Source organism: Hemitrygon akajei, chromosome 5 (genome assembly GCF_048418815.1).
Source record: "Hemitrygon akajei chromosome 5, sHemAka1.3, whole genome shotgun sequence".
Classification (NCBI taxonomy): domain Eukaryota; kingdom Metazoa; phylum Chordata; class Chondrichthyes; order Myliobatiformes; family Dasyatidae; genus Hemitrygon; species Hemitrygon akajei.
This window is the reverse complement of record NC_133128.1, coordinates 123,295,453-123,309,356: the sequence shown is the minus strand read 5'-3', so window position 1 is coordinate 123,309,356 and position 13,904 is coordinate 123,295,453. Positions and strand designations below refer to the sequence as shown.

General features: G+C 42.8%; 1 protein-coding gene across 1 annotated transcript in view; it reads left to right on the top strand.

Moving 5' to 3' along the window:
- cps1 (carbamoyl-phosphate synthase 1, mitochondrial) overlaps positions 1-13,904 on the top strand; it is a 180,468-nt gene that overhangs the window by 106,349 nt on the left and 60,215 nt on the right. Inside the window, exons 21-24 of the mRNA XM_073046354.1 lie at positions 3,813-3,931; positions 8,536-8,677; positions 11,452-11,517; positions 11,610-11,673. Of these exons, the coding sequence (XP_072902455.1) occupies positions 3,813-3,931; positions 8,536-8,677; positions 11,452-11,517; positions 11,610-11,673 (391 nt within the window). The remainder of the gene's footprint in view (positions 1-3,812; positions 3,932-8,535; positions 8,678-11,451; positions 11,518-11,609; positions 11,674-13,904) is intronic.

Below are 13,904 nucleotides of genomic sequence, written 5' to 3'. Positions count from 1 at the left end.
AAATCTTTGGCTGTGGTTAGCGAATATTTGGGAGTTCTTGTGCAAATTCTTCCGCATCCCGATAATCAGTAAAAGATCTTCTTTTTCCGTCATCCAAAAAAATTATCAGGGTTGCCGGGTGGCGCAATATAAATTTATAACCCTTTTCCCATAAAACTTTTTTCGCTGGGTTAAATTCCTTCTTTCTCTTCAAAAGGTCATAACTTATATCAGGATAGAAAAGAACTGTTTTCCCTTCTATCATCAATGGCCCGTTTCTCTTTCTGGCACGTTGGGCAGCCGCCTTCAAGATCTTTTCTTTATCTTGATATCTTAAGCATTTTTTCCCAAGATTGATCGTGGGTTTTGATCAACTTGAGGTCTGGATCTTAAGGCTCTGTGAGCCCTTTCAATTTCAATTAACTGGGTTCCTTCTTCCATTTCCAAAATTTCCGGAATCCATTTTTGAAAAAACTTTATTGGATCCTCTCCCTCTATACCTTCTTTAAGTCCAACAATCTTAATATTATTTCGTCTGCTAAAATTTTCAAGTACATCCACTTTTTCCAACAACCATTTTCTTTCTGATGTCCAGGCAGAAATATTATCTTCCATTTTATTCACTCTATCAATGGTGTCTCCCATTGTTTCTTCCAAGTTTTTAATTTTCTTGTCCATTTTGTCCTGTCTTTTCATCATTTTATCAAACATAATCTTCATATTTTTAATATTTTTTTTATTACTTTTAATGCTTTTAATTCATGCATTATTTGCACCAAAGATTTTTATGTCTCCAATATCACCTCCAACCTCTTCCTGTTGCTCTTCTTTGTTTGCCTCTTCATCTTCATCTGATTTATCCAGAGAATCTGATTCCACCTCATATTCACTTTCACTTTCAGTTCCGATCATAGCTGGGATTTGTAGTTTGGGTTGCTCGTGTTTGCGCATGACCCTTACTTCACGCATGTGCAATTCCTCTTGCTCTTCTTTTTTGGAAACGGTTGATGTTGCCGCAGTTTCCTGTTCTGTATCGCCAGAGGTAAAATGCACTTGAACCCGAGGCTCTTTCATGGCGGCCGGCCTTGATTCTTTCCCAACTTGTGTTGTCTTCAAAGTAGTAGTTTTCTTCTGCTTCTGTTTAGGAGACATATCTTAAGACAATCCTGAGTAGTTTATAAGTAATTTTTAAAAAGTATTTACTAACTTTTCTTCACTTAAACATTATTTTACTGGTTTTTTTATGGGAGAGCTGGATTTCCATGTCTCGATCCTACGTCATCACGTGACGTCCCCAGTGAGTTGTTTATTTAGACCAAGTCATTCCTTTCTGGTACCTCCGCCATTCCGGCTGCATTGTGCCGAGAGAGACTGAGATAACTTCTGATGACCTTTATCAGAGGAAATGTTTTCTGTCCTGGGGCTCCAGCTTTGTACCGTTAGCTTCACCTTCACCCCATCCAGCACCTTGGTTGCCCGTGCTTCTCCTGTCCTCAGTGGCAGTGTCAAAGTAAATTTATTATCAAAGTACACTTCAAGAAGGTGGCATCCATCACTAAGGACCCCCTTCACCCAGGACATGTCTTCCTCTCATTGGTACCATTGCAGAGGAAGCACAGGAGCCTGAAAACACACTTTCAACATTTGAGGAACAGCTTCTTCCCCCCTTACCATCAGATTTCTGAATGGACAATAAACCTATAAACACTACCTCACTATTTATTTAATTATACGTCATTGGAATTTATAGTTTAAAAAAAATTTATTATACCATACTGTTGACTTAAAACAACGAATTTCATGACCTACAGTTTATCAGTGATACTAAACCCGATTCTGATCGAACAAACTCACAGCTGCTTTTCCACTTCCACACTGTATCCCTTGGTTCTTCTCAGAACATAGAAAACTACAACGCATTACAGGCCCTTTGGCCCACAATGTTGTGCTGACCATGTAACATACTCCAGAAGCTGCCTAGAGTTTCCCTACCACATAGCCCTCTAATTTTCTAAGTTCCATGTACCTACCTAGGAGTCCCTTAAAAGAACCTATTGTATCTACCTTTACCACCTTCGCTGGCAGTGCATTCCATGCATTCACCACTCTGTGTATGAAAAACGTGCCTCTGATATCCCCCTTGTACCTACTTCCAAGCACCTTAAAACTATGCTCCCTTGTGTTAGTCATTTCAGCCCTGGGAAAAAGCCTCTGACTATCCACACAATCAATGCCTCATCATCTTATACACCTCTATCAGGTCACCTCTCTCCAGAAATGTGTTGAATGCAGTTAATGACCAGGGCCTCTACTGCTCACCAGAACAGGAAGTTCTCAAAAGCGTCATCACCACCTCAGCCCTGAACAGCCTATTTGTTGTCCTGAGACTGTGAGCCTTGGTTCCTGACGCCTCGGACAAGGGAAACTCCCTCTCTGTGTTGAGTTTGTTGAACACATTTAATTGGTGCAAGTTTTAGTAAGCTCTGTAGAACTGAGATCCAGTCTATTTAATTTTTCCACATATCACTGACCCACCGTACCAAAACCCTATTATGTGTATTACAGGTGCAGTCCCTTTATAGCAAATATATCTGCATCTATGTTAAAGAGGTTAAAACAGTGCTCTGTCTCGCAGTGAGTTCTCAAGTTATAGGAAGACAATTTTGTTTGTGTACTCAAATCATCTCGTAACAAAGGCCAACTTACCCTGTTTAATTGCCTTTCTCACTTGCATTTCAGCCTTAAGTGACTTGCAAACAGGGACATCTAGATCCTCTGAACTTCATTTCCCAGTATTGGTGATTCCTTTACTCCCTCTAGTCTTGTCCACTATGTTTGGTGCTGCAGATGTGGCCTCCTCTACGTTAATGAGACCAAGCACAGAGCAGGTAAACGTGTCAGTGAGCACCTACACTCTGTTCACCAGACCTTCTGGATCTCCGGAATGCCATCTGTTTTAATTTCCCTTCCCCATTTCCTCAATGAAACATCTGTCCTGACCTCCTTCGCTGGCAGGGTGAGTCCAGACACAAACTACAGGAACTGCACAATGACATGAGTATTTCAGTTATCCACCTTCACTGGACCGTCCTCCTCTGTTCCTTTATCTCTCTTTCTAGCCCTCTTACACACACTCCTCTTTCCCAGTCTCCCATTTGCCACCCTAGCCCTTAGTTTTCCAGATTTTTTTGTCTTCCCCTGCCACCCCCACACCCCCCCAGGCTCTGCCCATCACCCATACACTACACATGCTCTGTAGCTTTTTTCTGGTCCTGTGCAGTGGCCCCTCCATTCCAGACGGTGATGCAACCATTTCGAATGCTCCACATGGTACACTTGTAGAAATTTGCTAGAGTCTTTGGTGACACAACAAATTCCCTCAAACTCCTAATGAAATATAACCACTATCATGCTTTCTTCATAACAGTATCAGTATTTTGGGCTCAGAATAGATCCTCAGAGATGTTGACACCCAGGAACTTGAAGATGCACACCCTTTCCACTACTGATCCCTCGATGAGGACTGGTGTGTTGTCCTCTTCCGGAAGTCCACAATCAATTCCTTGGTCTTAATGACATTGTCACTGCAGCATCATTTAACCAGCTGATCTATCTTATCTTGTCAGTATCAGCGATTCTGTCAATTGCAGTTATGTCTTTGGCGAATTTATAAATGGCATTTGCACTGTGCCTAGACACACAGCTTATGTCTCATGGTGCTGTGATTTGGACTGAACTCCTTGTCACTGGCAGTGGGACACAACCCATATTTCCCACTTCTTCCTATATTGTCTGATTGCTGACCGCTGTGGCCTGTTTCTCATTCTCTGCAGGCATTACACAGTGGTATCTCAGTGGATGAGATCTACGACCTGACTGCTATCGACAAGTGGTTCCTCTACAGACTTAAGCAGATCGTCACTTTGGAGAAAGAACTGTACAAACACAACAGGTAGCTGTGCCCAGCATTGCCATGATTTGTCAGATTAACATGTGTCCATGACATTTAATGTATGGTAACAGCTGTTAACATGGCCATTGATAGAATGACCTTATAGTTGATGAACTAACACAATTTGGTATTTACTAGGACCACTCAGCTCCAGATCTTGTTAGTTGACCCAAACATTCCAGAAGAGCTGATTTCTGGGGCTAAGGTGAGGATAGCTGGCTTTGAAGTCAAGTCAGCATTGGACTGAGTTTGGCACCTCTGAGCCGTGGACTGATGATATATTCACAAGTAGGATGGTGTTCAGTTGGTGTCGCTCCCCAGCGGCTCCAGCCTTTGTCTTTCTCAGTGGGAGAGGTTGCAGGTTTGGGAGATTCTGTTGGAGTGGTCTGGTGAGTAACTGCAGAGCGTTTTGTGAATGGTGTACCTACCATTTAAACAGAATTTTTTTTACAAATGCAAGAGATGCTGCAGATGCTAGAAATTGGGAGTAACAGACACAAAATTGTGGAAGAACTCAGCAAGTCAAGCAGCATCTATGGAAAGGAATAAGCAGTCGACATTTCGGGTCGAAACTCTTCACCAGGACTGGAGAGAAAGAGGGAAGAGACCAGAATAAGGTGGTGAGGGAGGGTAAGGAATGCAGACTAGAAGGTGGTAGGTGAGCCTAGGTGAGGGGGAAGTTTGGTGGGTGGGGAAGAGGGGGACGAAGCGAAAAGCTGGGAGGTGAAAGGTGGAAAACATAAATGGCGCAAGAGAAGGAGTCTGATAGCAGAGGAGAGTGGACCATGGGAGAAAGGGAAGGAAGAGGGGATCAAGGGAGAGGTGATAGGTGAGGAGAAGAAAAGTTGGAGGAGGGGAGCCAAAGTGGGGAAAGGAAGAAGAGTGAATGTTTGGTTGTGGGGGGGGGGGGGGTGTTGGGGGATACCAGAAGTTAGAGAAATTGATGTTCATGCATCCATTTAGAGGCTACCCAGATGGAATATTAGCTGTTGCTCCTCCAACATGAGTTTGGCCTCATCATGGCAGTAGAAGAGGCTTTGGACCAAAATGTCATAATGGGAATAGCGACTGGAATTTGAATGGTTGAACACTGGGAAATTGCACCTGTTGTGGACAAAGTGAAGGTGTTCAACAAAGTAGTCACCAATTCAATGTAGGGTCTCACTGACACTGATGAGTGTCGAGTGCTCTGGCCGCACTCATCCAGACAAGACACACTCTTGACTTGAACCTTGCAAATGGTAGTATGGACTTGTGACTCAGTCACTGCAGGAGCCCTGGTACCCAACCTGCTCTTGTAGTCTCAAACACGAAGAAATCTGCAGATGCTGGAAATTCAAGCAACTCACACAAAATGCTGGTGGAACGCAGCAGGCCAGGCAGCATCTATAGGACGAAGCACAGTTGACGTTTCGGGCCAAGACCCTTCCTGTGGAGTCCTGATGAAGGATCTCGGCCTGAAACGTCGACTGTGCTTCTTCCTATAGATGCTGCCTGGCCTGCTGCGTTGCACCAGCATTTTGTGTGTGTTGCTTGTAGTCTCAATATTTGTATGGTTAGTCCAGATCCAATCCAGGACATCAGTGACCTGCGAGGAGGCAATTGTGAGAGCATTAAATGAGGGGCAGGTAGTTTGGCTCCCTTTTGTTGGTGATGAGCATTACCTGGACATTTTAGTGCACAAATACCACTTATCAGCCCATGCAAGAAGAACTATACCACTTAATTTGCTGAGGAGCTGTGTGTAGAAATGAACTCAATAGTTGATGCAATGTATCTGGGCTTTTAGGTGCTACATAAGAGATTGTTAAAATAAGTCGAGCTCAAGGGATTGAGGGACTAATCTGAAGTGAATTGTTATTCCCATTAACCTTAGAATAAAAGCAGGACATTTCCAGACCTGCAGCTTGTGAGCAGTGAATTGCTGTGGGATAGGTTTAACTATCCTGAAGGGTAGCTTGCGAAGGTCAATTAACTGCCAGGCCGTTTTTAGGTCAGTGGAAGAAATTGGAGCATCTGGAGGAAATCCACACAGTCTTGGGAAGAATATGGAAGCTCAACGTGGACAGTACAGTGGTCAGGACTTTGGCTGTCTGCAATCTAAGTCAATGAATTGGATGACGGGGTCAGGTGTGATCTGCACTGTTCTAAGCTAATGACTGTGTGTTGTGCGGATGTGTGATATAGAGGAGCTTCAGGGTATTGGAGACAGACCAAAAAATAGGTAAGGGCATGGTACGTCGAACATAACAGGTAAAAATATGACATCATCCTCTTCAGAAAAAACACAGAAATCTAGTTTACTTTGAAAAAAGGTGAGAGGTAGAAAGGAGTTGATGGGGTCTAGGTACACAGATGATTGTAAGTTACAGGGTAGGTCAAGCTAACGATTAGGAAGGCAGAAGGTACACTGCCTTTCGTTGCAAGACCAGGAGTGTCCTGGTGAGACTCCTGTGACCAAGGTTCAGTCCTGACCTCTGCTACTATGGGAGCTTCCACATTCTCCCTGTGACCATGTGGATTTCCTCCAGATGCTCCAGTTTCCTCCCATGACCTAAAAATGTGCTGGAAGGAGAAATAATTAATAAAGCAATTAGTCAGTTAAAAGCACAGAAATGGAGCGGACCGAGTTGAGATCCCTGTCAGCAATGTTGCCTTGTAAACTGTGGTGGAGGGAAGAGGGGAGCATTTTGAGAGCCCTCGGGGAGGGGGTGGGACAGGTGGCATTAGTGGTACAGATTGGAGAAACACAAGAACTACCACAAGGGACAGTGTGGAGATGTCCTAGAGACACCCAGGCAAATCAGTGAACTCTTTGATTCTAATGGCTAACCTGATGCCTAAGATAGTGACAGAGGTGAAGCACGGGAAAGTCAGAGCACAGTGGAAATTAGCAATAAGGCGAGGAGACTACAGAGTTGTGTGTGAAACAGATCAGAATCAGGTTTAATGTCACTGGCATATAGATATGTCATGAATTTGTTGTTTTGCAGTAGCAGTACAATACATAAAAATACTGTAAATTCCAATAAGAAATATATATTAAAATAAATTTAAAAAGTAGAGCAGAAGGAGAGTAAAAATCATGAGGTAGTGTTCATGGGTTGGTTCATTGTCCATTCAGAAATCTGATGGCTGAGGGGGAAGAATCTGTTTCTAAAATGTTGAGTGTGTGTTTTCAGGCTCCTGTACCTTCTCCTTGATGGTGGTAATGAGAAGAGAGCATGTCCTTTGTGATAGAGGTCCTGACTGATTGATGTTGCCTTTCTAAGGCATCACCTTTTGAAGGAGTCCTCGATGCTGGGGAGGCTCCTGTCCATGATCGAGGTGGCTTCTACGTACCAGCACTAGCAGTCTGCAATGAACTGAAAAAAGGGGGACGAGCAGAACTGAAACAATGGCTATTCTACCGACCCCCCAAGAGATGGGAATGTGTTGACCCATCCCAGAGCTACACCTCTGATTTGGTAGAATTGAGTGCAGTCACTGAGCTGTTGAAATTGAGAATTAATTCTGTCAATCCAAGAGGGATATTGCTGAGGCATCTGTTCAAGTAGAGCAACTGATCCTGTGTTTGCTGATTGTGCAGTTTTGGTTCTCATCTCTGGCTGCATCCCCAGAGTCAGAACTTCACAGAACAGAAGCTGGATGTGGTCATTTATTTTCAACACCATGTGGTGGGTGCCTGGAGTGAGTTGTGGTCGTGGATTTGGCTATGTGCAATGTGACAAGCTTGCAAAATGGTTTCCAGTCCTTTCTCTTCCTATTTCTCTATTTTCTTTTTTCAATTCCAGTTCAATAATTAAGTAGCTTCTTGTCCAGGAATTTTAATTTGCTTTTGGTAATCCTAGATCTACGTTCTATTGATATCATCTCTTGTCTTGTGGAATAAATGAATCCCAATTATTTCCAAAGGAAACTATAACATGGCAGATGCTGGAGATAAGAAATAGAAAAGCAAAATGCTGCGAACAGTCAGTAGGCCATGGAGTATCTACGTAAAGAGGAACAAAGCTAATGTTTCAGGCTGAAACCCTGCTTTAAGCATGGTCTACAGTTGCAGCTTGACATGCCACAGATACACAAATGTAGAACAGCACAGTGCAGGAACCACGTCTGAACTAACGATGCTGCTGGTCGTACTACTCTGCTTACATATTGTCATATCTTTCCGTTTCCTGGCTGTTCATATGTCTGCCTAAATGCCTCCAAAGAATTTCTGTTGTATCTACTTTAACCACCACTCCTGATATTTCATTCCAGGCGCCCACCACTCTGTAGAAAAAAAATTACATCATGAGCCTCCTTTAAACAATCCCACACCTCACCTTAAAGCTACGCATGTCGTTTATTATTTGGTAATCTCCCCTGAACCTACCTAGTTTTCTTGGTTGCGCTCCCCTGAAACTTGCCAGGTTAATTGAAATGTTACTATAAAACACTGTCTTTTTTATATATGAAAAACTTAAATTAAAAACATTTTGTAGTAACCCATATTATCAATTCTACCTTATAATGCAGGTGAAAGGTTTCCTAATGAAGTGATTTGGTTTAATGTAACTTCTAGACTTAGCATGATAAAAAGCTGTGATTTCTTTCACTAGTGAAACCATCTCCGATGCACTGCTATTAAAGGCAAAACAAGATGGGTTTTCAGACCGCCAGATTGGGAACTGCATTGGTCTCAGTGAACTTGATGCAAGGAAACTGAGGATATCGAGGAACATCAAACCACAGGTTAAGCAGGTGGGTGAATTTTTCTTCTCTGCTTAGTGGAGCTGTGCCCATCATTGTTGTCAGTGGTGCAGAATGAGTGGGGTGGAAGGCTCTGGTGTCAATACTCAAAAGTAGGAATGTGCAGACACATTTAGTCTGTCAGATATGGACTTTCTCTTTGTGGTGGTCTTGACTCCCAGTTCACCTTTGACCATTGAGGTTCACTCCTTGGCTTTACTCTACCCTCTTTCCAGCCATCAAGTTGCTGACGTCCTCGTGCTGCTCCATTCGGATATGCTTAATGCTCCCCTGGAATTCCTATCCCATATCCCTTCCCTTACAAAATGGTGCCTTGAGCCTAACACTTTCCTCATCGTCCTTCAGTAGCTCTTAGGACTTTATCATGCGCTGAAGAGCCTCATACATACAAAAGTTATGTGGAACAGAGCTGCGGACATACATAAGATATTTGGCCCACCAAAGCTGTGCTGAGCGTGATACCAATTTAAACTAATCCTTTCTGTCTATTCATGAACCATATCCACCTGTACCCTCTCTGTTCTTGTATCTGCCTAACAGCCTTTTAAACGTTACTATGGTGTCAGCTTCCATGACCACCCCTCGTCGTGCATTCCAGTCAACCCACGCTCTCTGCAATTCAGGAAAAAACTTGCCTTACAAATCTTTAAACTTTCACCTTTCACTCTAAATCAATGTCTTCTAGTATATGACATTTCTACCCTAAGAAAAGATCTATCTATCTATTCCCCTTATAATTTTATACATTTCTATCAGCTCCCCTCTCTGTCTCTGAAGGTCCAGAGAAAAATCCATCAAATTTGGTTTCATCTTTCCTTTGTAACTAATAGAGACAATATAGACATCGTTGTGGTTAAATCTCTCTTTTGCACACTCTCCAAAGTTTCTACATCTTTCCCTACGGGCAACCACAGCAGCATACGATACTTCAAATGTGGTCTAACCAGAGTTTACATAGCTGCATTGTGACTTCCTGACTTTTATATTTAGCACCCTGACTAATGCGCGACAACCCACGTTTATCAAGAAAGGCAAACGCACCCTATGCTGTATTTACCACTCTATCCACTTATGTTGCCATTTTTAGGAAGCTATAGACTTCCATCCCAAGGTCCCTCTGTATGTTTGTGTGGACAGTAGTTGGTGTGGACTGGTTGATTTAAATGGCCTATATCTGTGCTGTATTGCTCCACAACTCTATGAATGCGATTATGTCAATGTTTCACAGGTTCCTGCCATTTATTGTATACGTTCCTCTTTTATTTGACCTTCCAAAAAGAACCACCTCAAACTTATCCAGATTAGGGCTCCATCTGCCATTTCTCTGCCCAAATTTCTAACCGATCTATTTCCTGCTGAATCCTTTGAAACCCTTCCACACTGTTACCAAATTTGCTAAATTTTGTCTCATCTGCAAACTTATTAATCAGATCCATTCCACCTTCATCCAAGTAATTGATATATATTTCTAATAACTGAGGTCCTTGTAAACACCACTGGTCACAGACTTCCAGCAAGAATCATCCTGCTCCACCATTACCAACCCTGTCTTCTATAATCAAGCTAATTCTGGATCTAATTAACCAACTTACCAAGGATCTCATTGAATTTAATTAGCCTACTGTCAAGGACCTTGTCCAATGTCTTCTGTAAGTCCACATATAAAGCATCCACTGCCTCACTCTCATTAGTCATCTTTGTCATTTTTCAAAATGTTCACATTTGTGAGAAAGGACCTCCCTTACACAAAGCCATGCTGACTGCCCCTAGTGAGTTGATATTTTTCCAAACGTGAGTCAATCCTCTCCCGGAGAATCTTGAATAATTTCCCTACCACTAACATGAGGTTTACTGTCCTATAATATCATGGTTTATCCTCATTGACTTTCTTAAACAGAGGAACAACTTTGGCTGCAACAGATGAGGAGGCATGGTAGTACAGCGGTTAGCACAACACTATTACAGCGTCAGCAGCCTGGTTTCAATTCCTACCGCTGCCTGTAAATAGTTTGTACGTTCTCCTCGTGACCACATGGGTTTCCTCTGGGTGCTCCAGTTTCCTCCCACATTCCAATAACAAACAGGTTAGTAGGTTAATTGGTCACATAGATATATTTCAAAGTTAAAAGTAAATTTTTTAGCAAAGTACATTTGTGTCACCATATACTACCCTGAGATTCATTTTCTTGCTGGCATTTACAGTAGAATAAAGAAATATAATAGAATCAATGAAAAACTATTCAGAAAGAAAAACTGACAAACACCTAGTGTGCAAAAGAAGACAAACTGTACAAATACAAAAATACAAATGACAATAATATATAAATAATACTGAGAACATGAGTTGTACTTGGGTGGAGCACTCCCAAGCGCCAGAAGGGCATGTTAGTGTGCTGTGTCTGTCAAATAAAAAATGAAAATGAACTTGCTGCTGCAGGAACTCAGTAGGTCAGGCAGCATTCGTGAGGGAAAGGGCAACATTTCGGGTTGAGATAAGTCAACCTTCCCTTTCCCTCCATAGACACTGCCTAACCTGATGAATTCCACCAGCAGTTTGGTTTTGCTCCTGACTCCAGCACCTGCTGTCTCTTGTGTCGCTGGGCACCGTCTGCTGTTCTCCAGGGTGAAGCCTTTGGGGAAGGCTTATTGCAGTGATCCACTCCCACCTGAAAGAGGCATCTACTTGATCTGAGGCAGAGAAGCACGAAAGCTCATGGCTGTCTATTTCTAGCTCACTCTCTCTATTTTCTGCTTTCCTTTACCAGATTGACACCCTGGCTGCAGAGTACCCAGCTATTACCAATTACCTCTACTCCACGTACCATGGACAGGTGAGCATGATGGAGACTTTTCTTGGCTTTTATTTGCCAAATTCCTCTGACCTTGTGACCAGGAGTTGCTGAACTCTATTTCTACTTTTCAGGAGCATGACTTGGATTTCAACGATCATGGAATAATGGTGCTGGGATGTGGACCATACCATATTGGTAACTTAAAGCAGAGTTGAATTGCCATTCCTTACAGTTTCATTCTCGACCTAAACCCTTGGGTTTTTGCCAATTCATACTACAGAAGCTGATCAAGATCATGAGACATAGGAGCAGAATTAGGCCATGCAGCCCATCAAGACTACTCTGTCATTCCATCGTGGTAGATTTATTATCCTTCTCAACTGTATTCTCTTGCCTTTTCCCCATAACCTTTGACTTCCGTACTAAACAAGAACCTTTTAACTTCCATTTTAAATATACCCAATGACTTGGCTTCCACAGCTGTCTGTAGCAACGGTTCAGGAACAGTTACTCCTCAACCACCAGGCTATTCAACCAAAGGGGGTAACTTTACTCAACTTCACTTGCCCTATTACTAAACTGTTCCCACCACCCATGGACTCTTTTCCAAGGGTTTTTCATTGCATGTTCTTGATATTCATTGCTTATTTATTATTATTATTATAAAAGGGCATCCTTGTATTCTGAGGCTGTGCCCTCTGGTCCTAGACTCCCACACGATAGGAAACATCCTCTGCACGTACACTCTATCTGGGCCCTTTAATATCTGACAAGTTTCAATGAGATCCCTTCTTATTCTTCTTAACTCCAGCAAATACAGGGCCAGAGCTATCCAATGTTACTCACTCATTAAATCCTTCAATCCTGGGATTACTCTCATGAACCTCCTCTGGTTCCTCTCCAGTACCAGCATAACCTCTTTTAGATAAAGGACTTGAAACAGTTTACAGTATTCCAGATGTGGTCTGACCGATCCTTTATAAAGCCTCAGCATTACCTCCTTGTTCTTATACTCTAGTCATCTCAGAATGAATGCTAACATTACATTTTACTTCCTTACCACTGACTCAATCTACAAGTTAACCTTTAGGAAATTTACAGTTCCCTGCTAAACTCTGTGTACCCATTAAAATGGCGAAGCTCACACTCTACAGCTGGAACCTTTCCCTTCTGAGTGGCACTGTCATTGCTTGGAATCCATGATAGTCAGCAGTGCCTTCCATCCCCATCATTACCTCTGGAATCCCCAGACACTGTCCTACTGCTTATCTGCTGACAGCCCTGAGTTGGCTTTAATTGCTCACAGCACCCAGTTGTTCTAAGTTCCAGCTTGCAAAACATACAGCTTTGAAACCATTCTCATCTGTCCCTGCCTCAGCCTTCATGGGCTTAATGCACTTTTCTACATTCTGGTTGGACAGCTGGAGGAGTGTGGAGGCCAAATCACTGGGTATATTTAAGGTAGAGTTTGATAGGTTAGTGAGCCCATCAAAGGTTATGGGGAAAAGGCCTGACAAGTAACTGTTTGGATGCTTTCAATAGTGTGAGTGTCATGAACAGTAGGACATAACTATAAAATAAGGGGCTAGCTATTCTTCTCTCATTTATCAGTTGACCGAGTGGCCCTGGTAGCCTACTTCAGCTCCATTTTTGCTCTTGTACTGCACCAATGACCTAAATGTCTACTGACATTTTCTCCCCAACCTCCCTACTGTCTTGTTCTATGATTGGCTAGTGAAGGAATGTACCCCATTTGCCATCTTCAATGTACACTGGAACTGCAAGCTCACTCTGTTCCTCAATGCTCCTGAGGGCCATCCTACCCTTACTAGACCTCCCAAAATGTATCAATGGCACTTAAAAACATTCACTTACATCTGCCATTTCTCTGCCCCCTTTTCGAGCTGATCAGCAGCATTCTGTGGACATCCTGGTCAGGTCTTTCCCCACCCCTATCATCCTGAAGACTTCATTTTCTTTATCTGATCCTTGCCCCTGCTTGTGAGCAGTTTTGGAGAGGGTCCAGAGGAGGTATACGAGAATATTCCCAGTAATGAAAGGATTAACCCCAAAGGAGTATTTGATGGCCCTGGGCCTGTGTTTGCTGGAGTTTAGAAGAATGAGAGGCAATTTCATTGAAACCTACTGAATATTGCAAGGCCTAGATAGAGTGGTAGAATCTGGGACTAGAGGGCACAATTTTAGAATACAAGATGTCCCTTTAGAACAGAGATGAGGGGAAATTCTTTTAGCCAGAGGATGGTGAATCTGTGGAATTCATTGCCACAAACAACTGTGGACGCCAAATCATTGGGTGTATTTAAAGCAGATGTTGATCGTTTCTTGATTAGTAAGGGCTTCAAAGGTTAAGGGTGGAGAATGGGATTAAGAGGAAAACTCAGCCATGATCAAATGGCGGAAAAGTC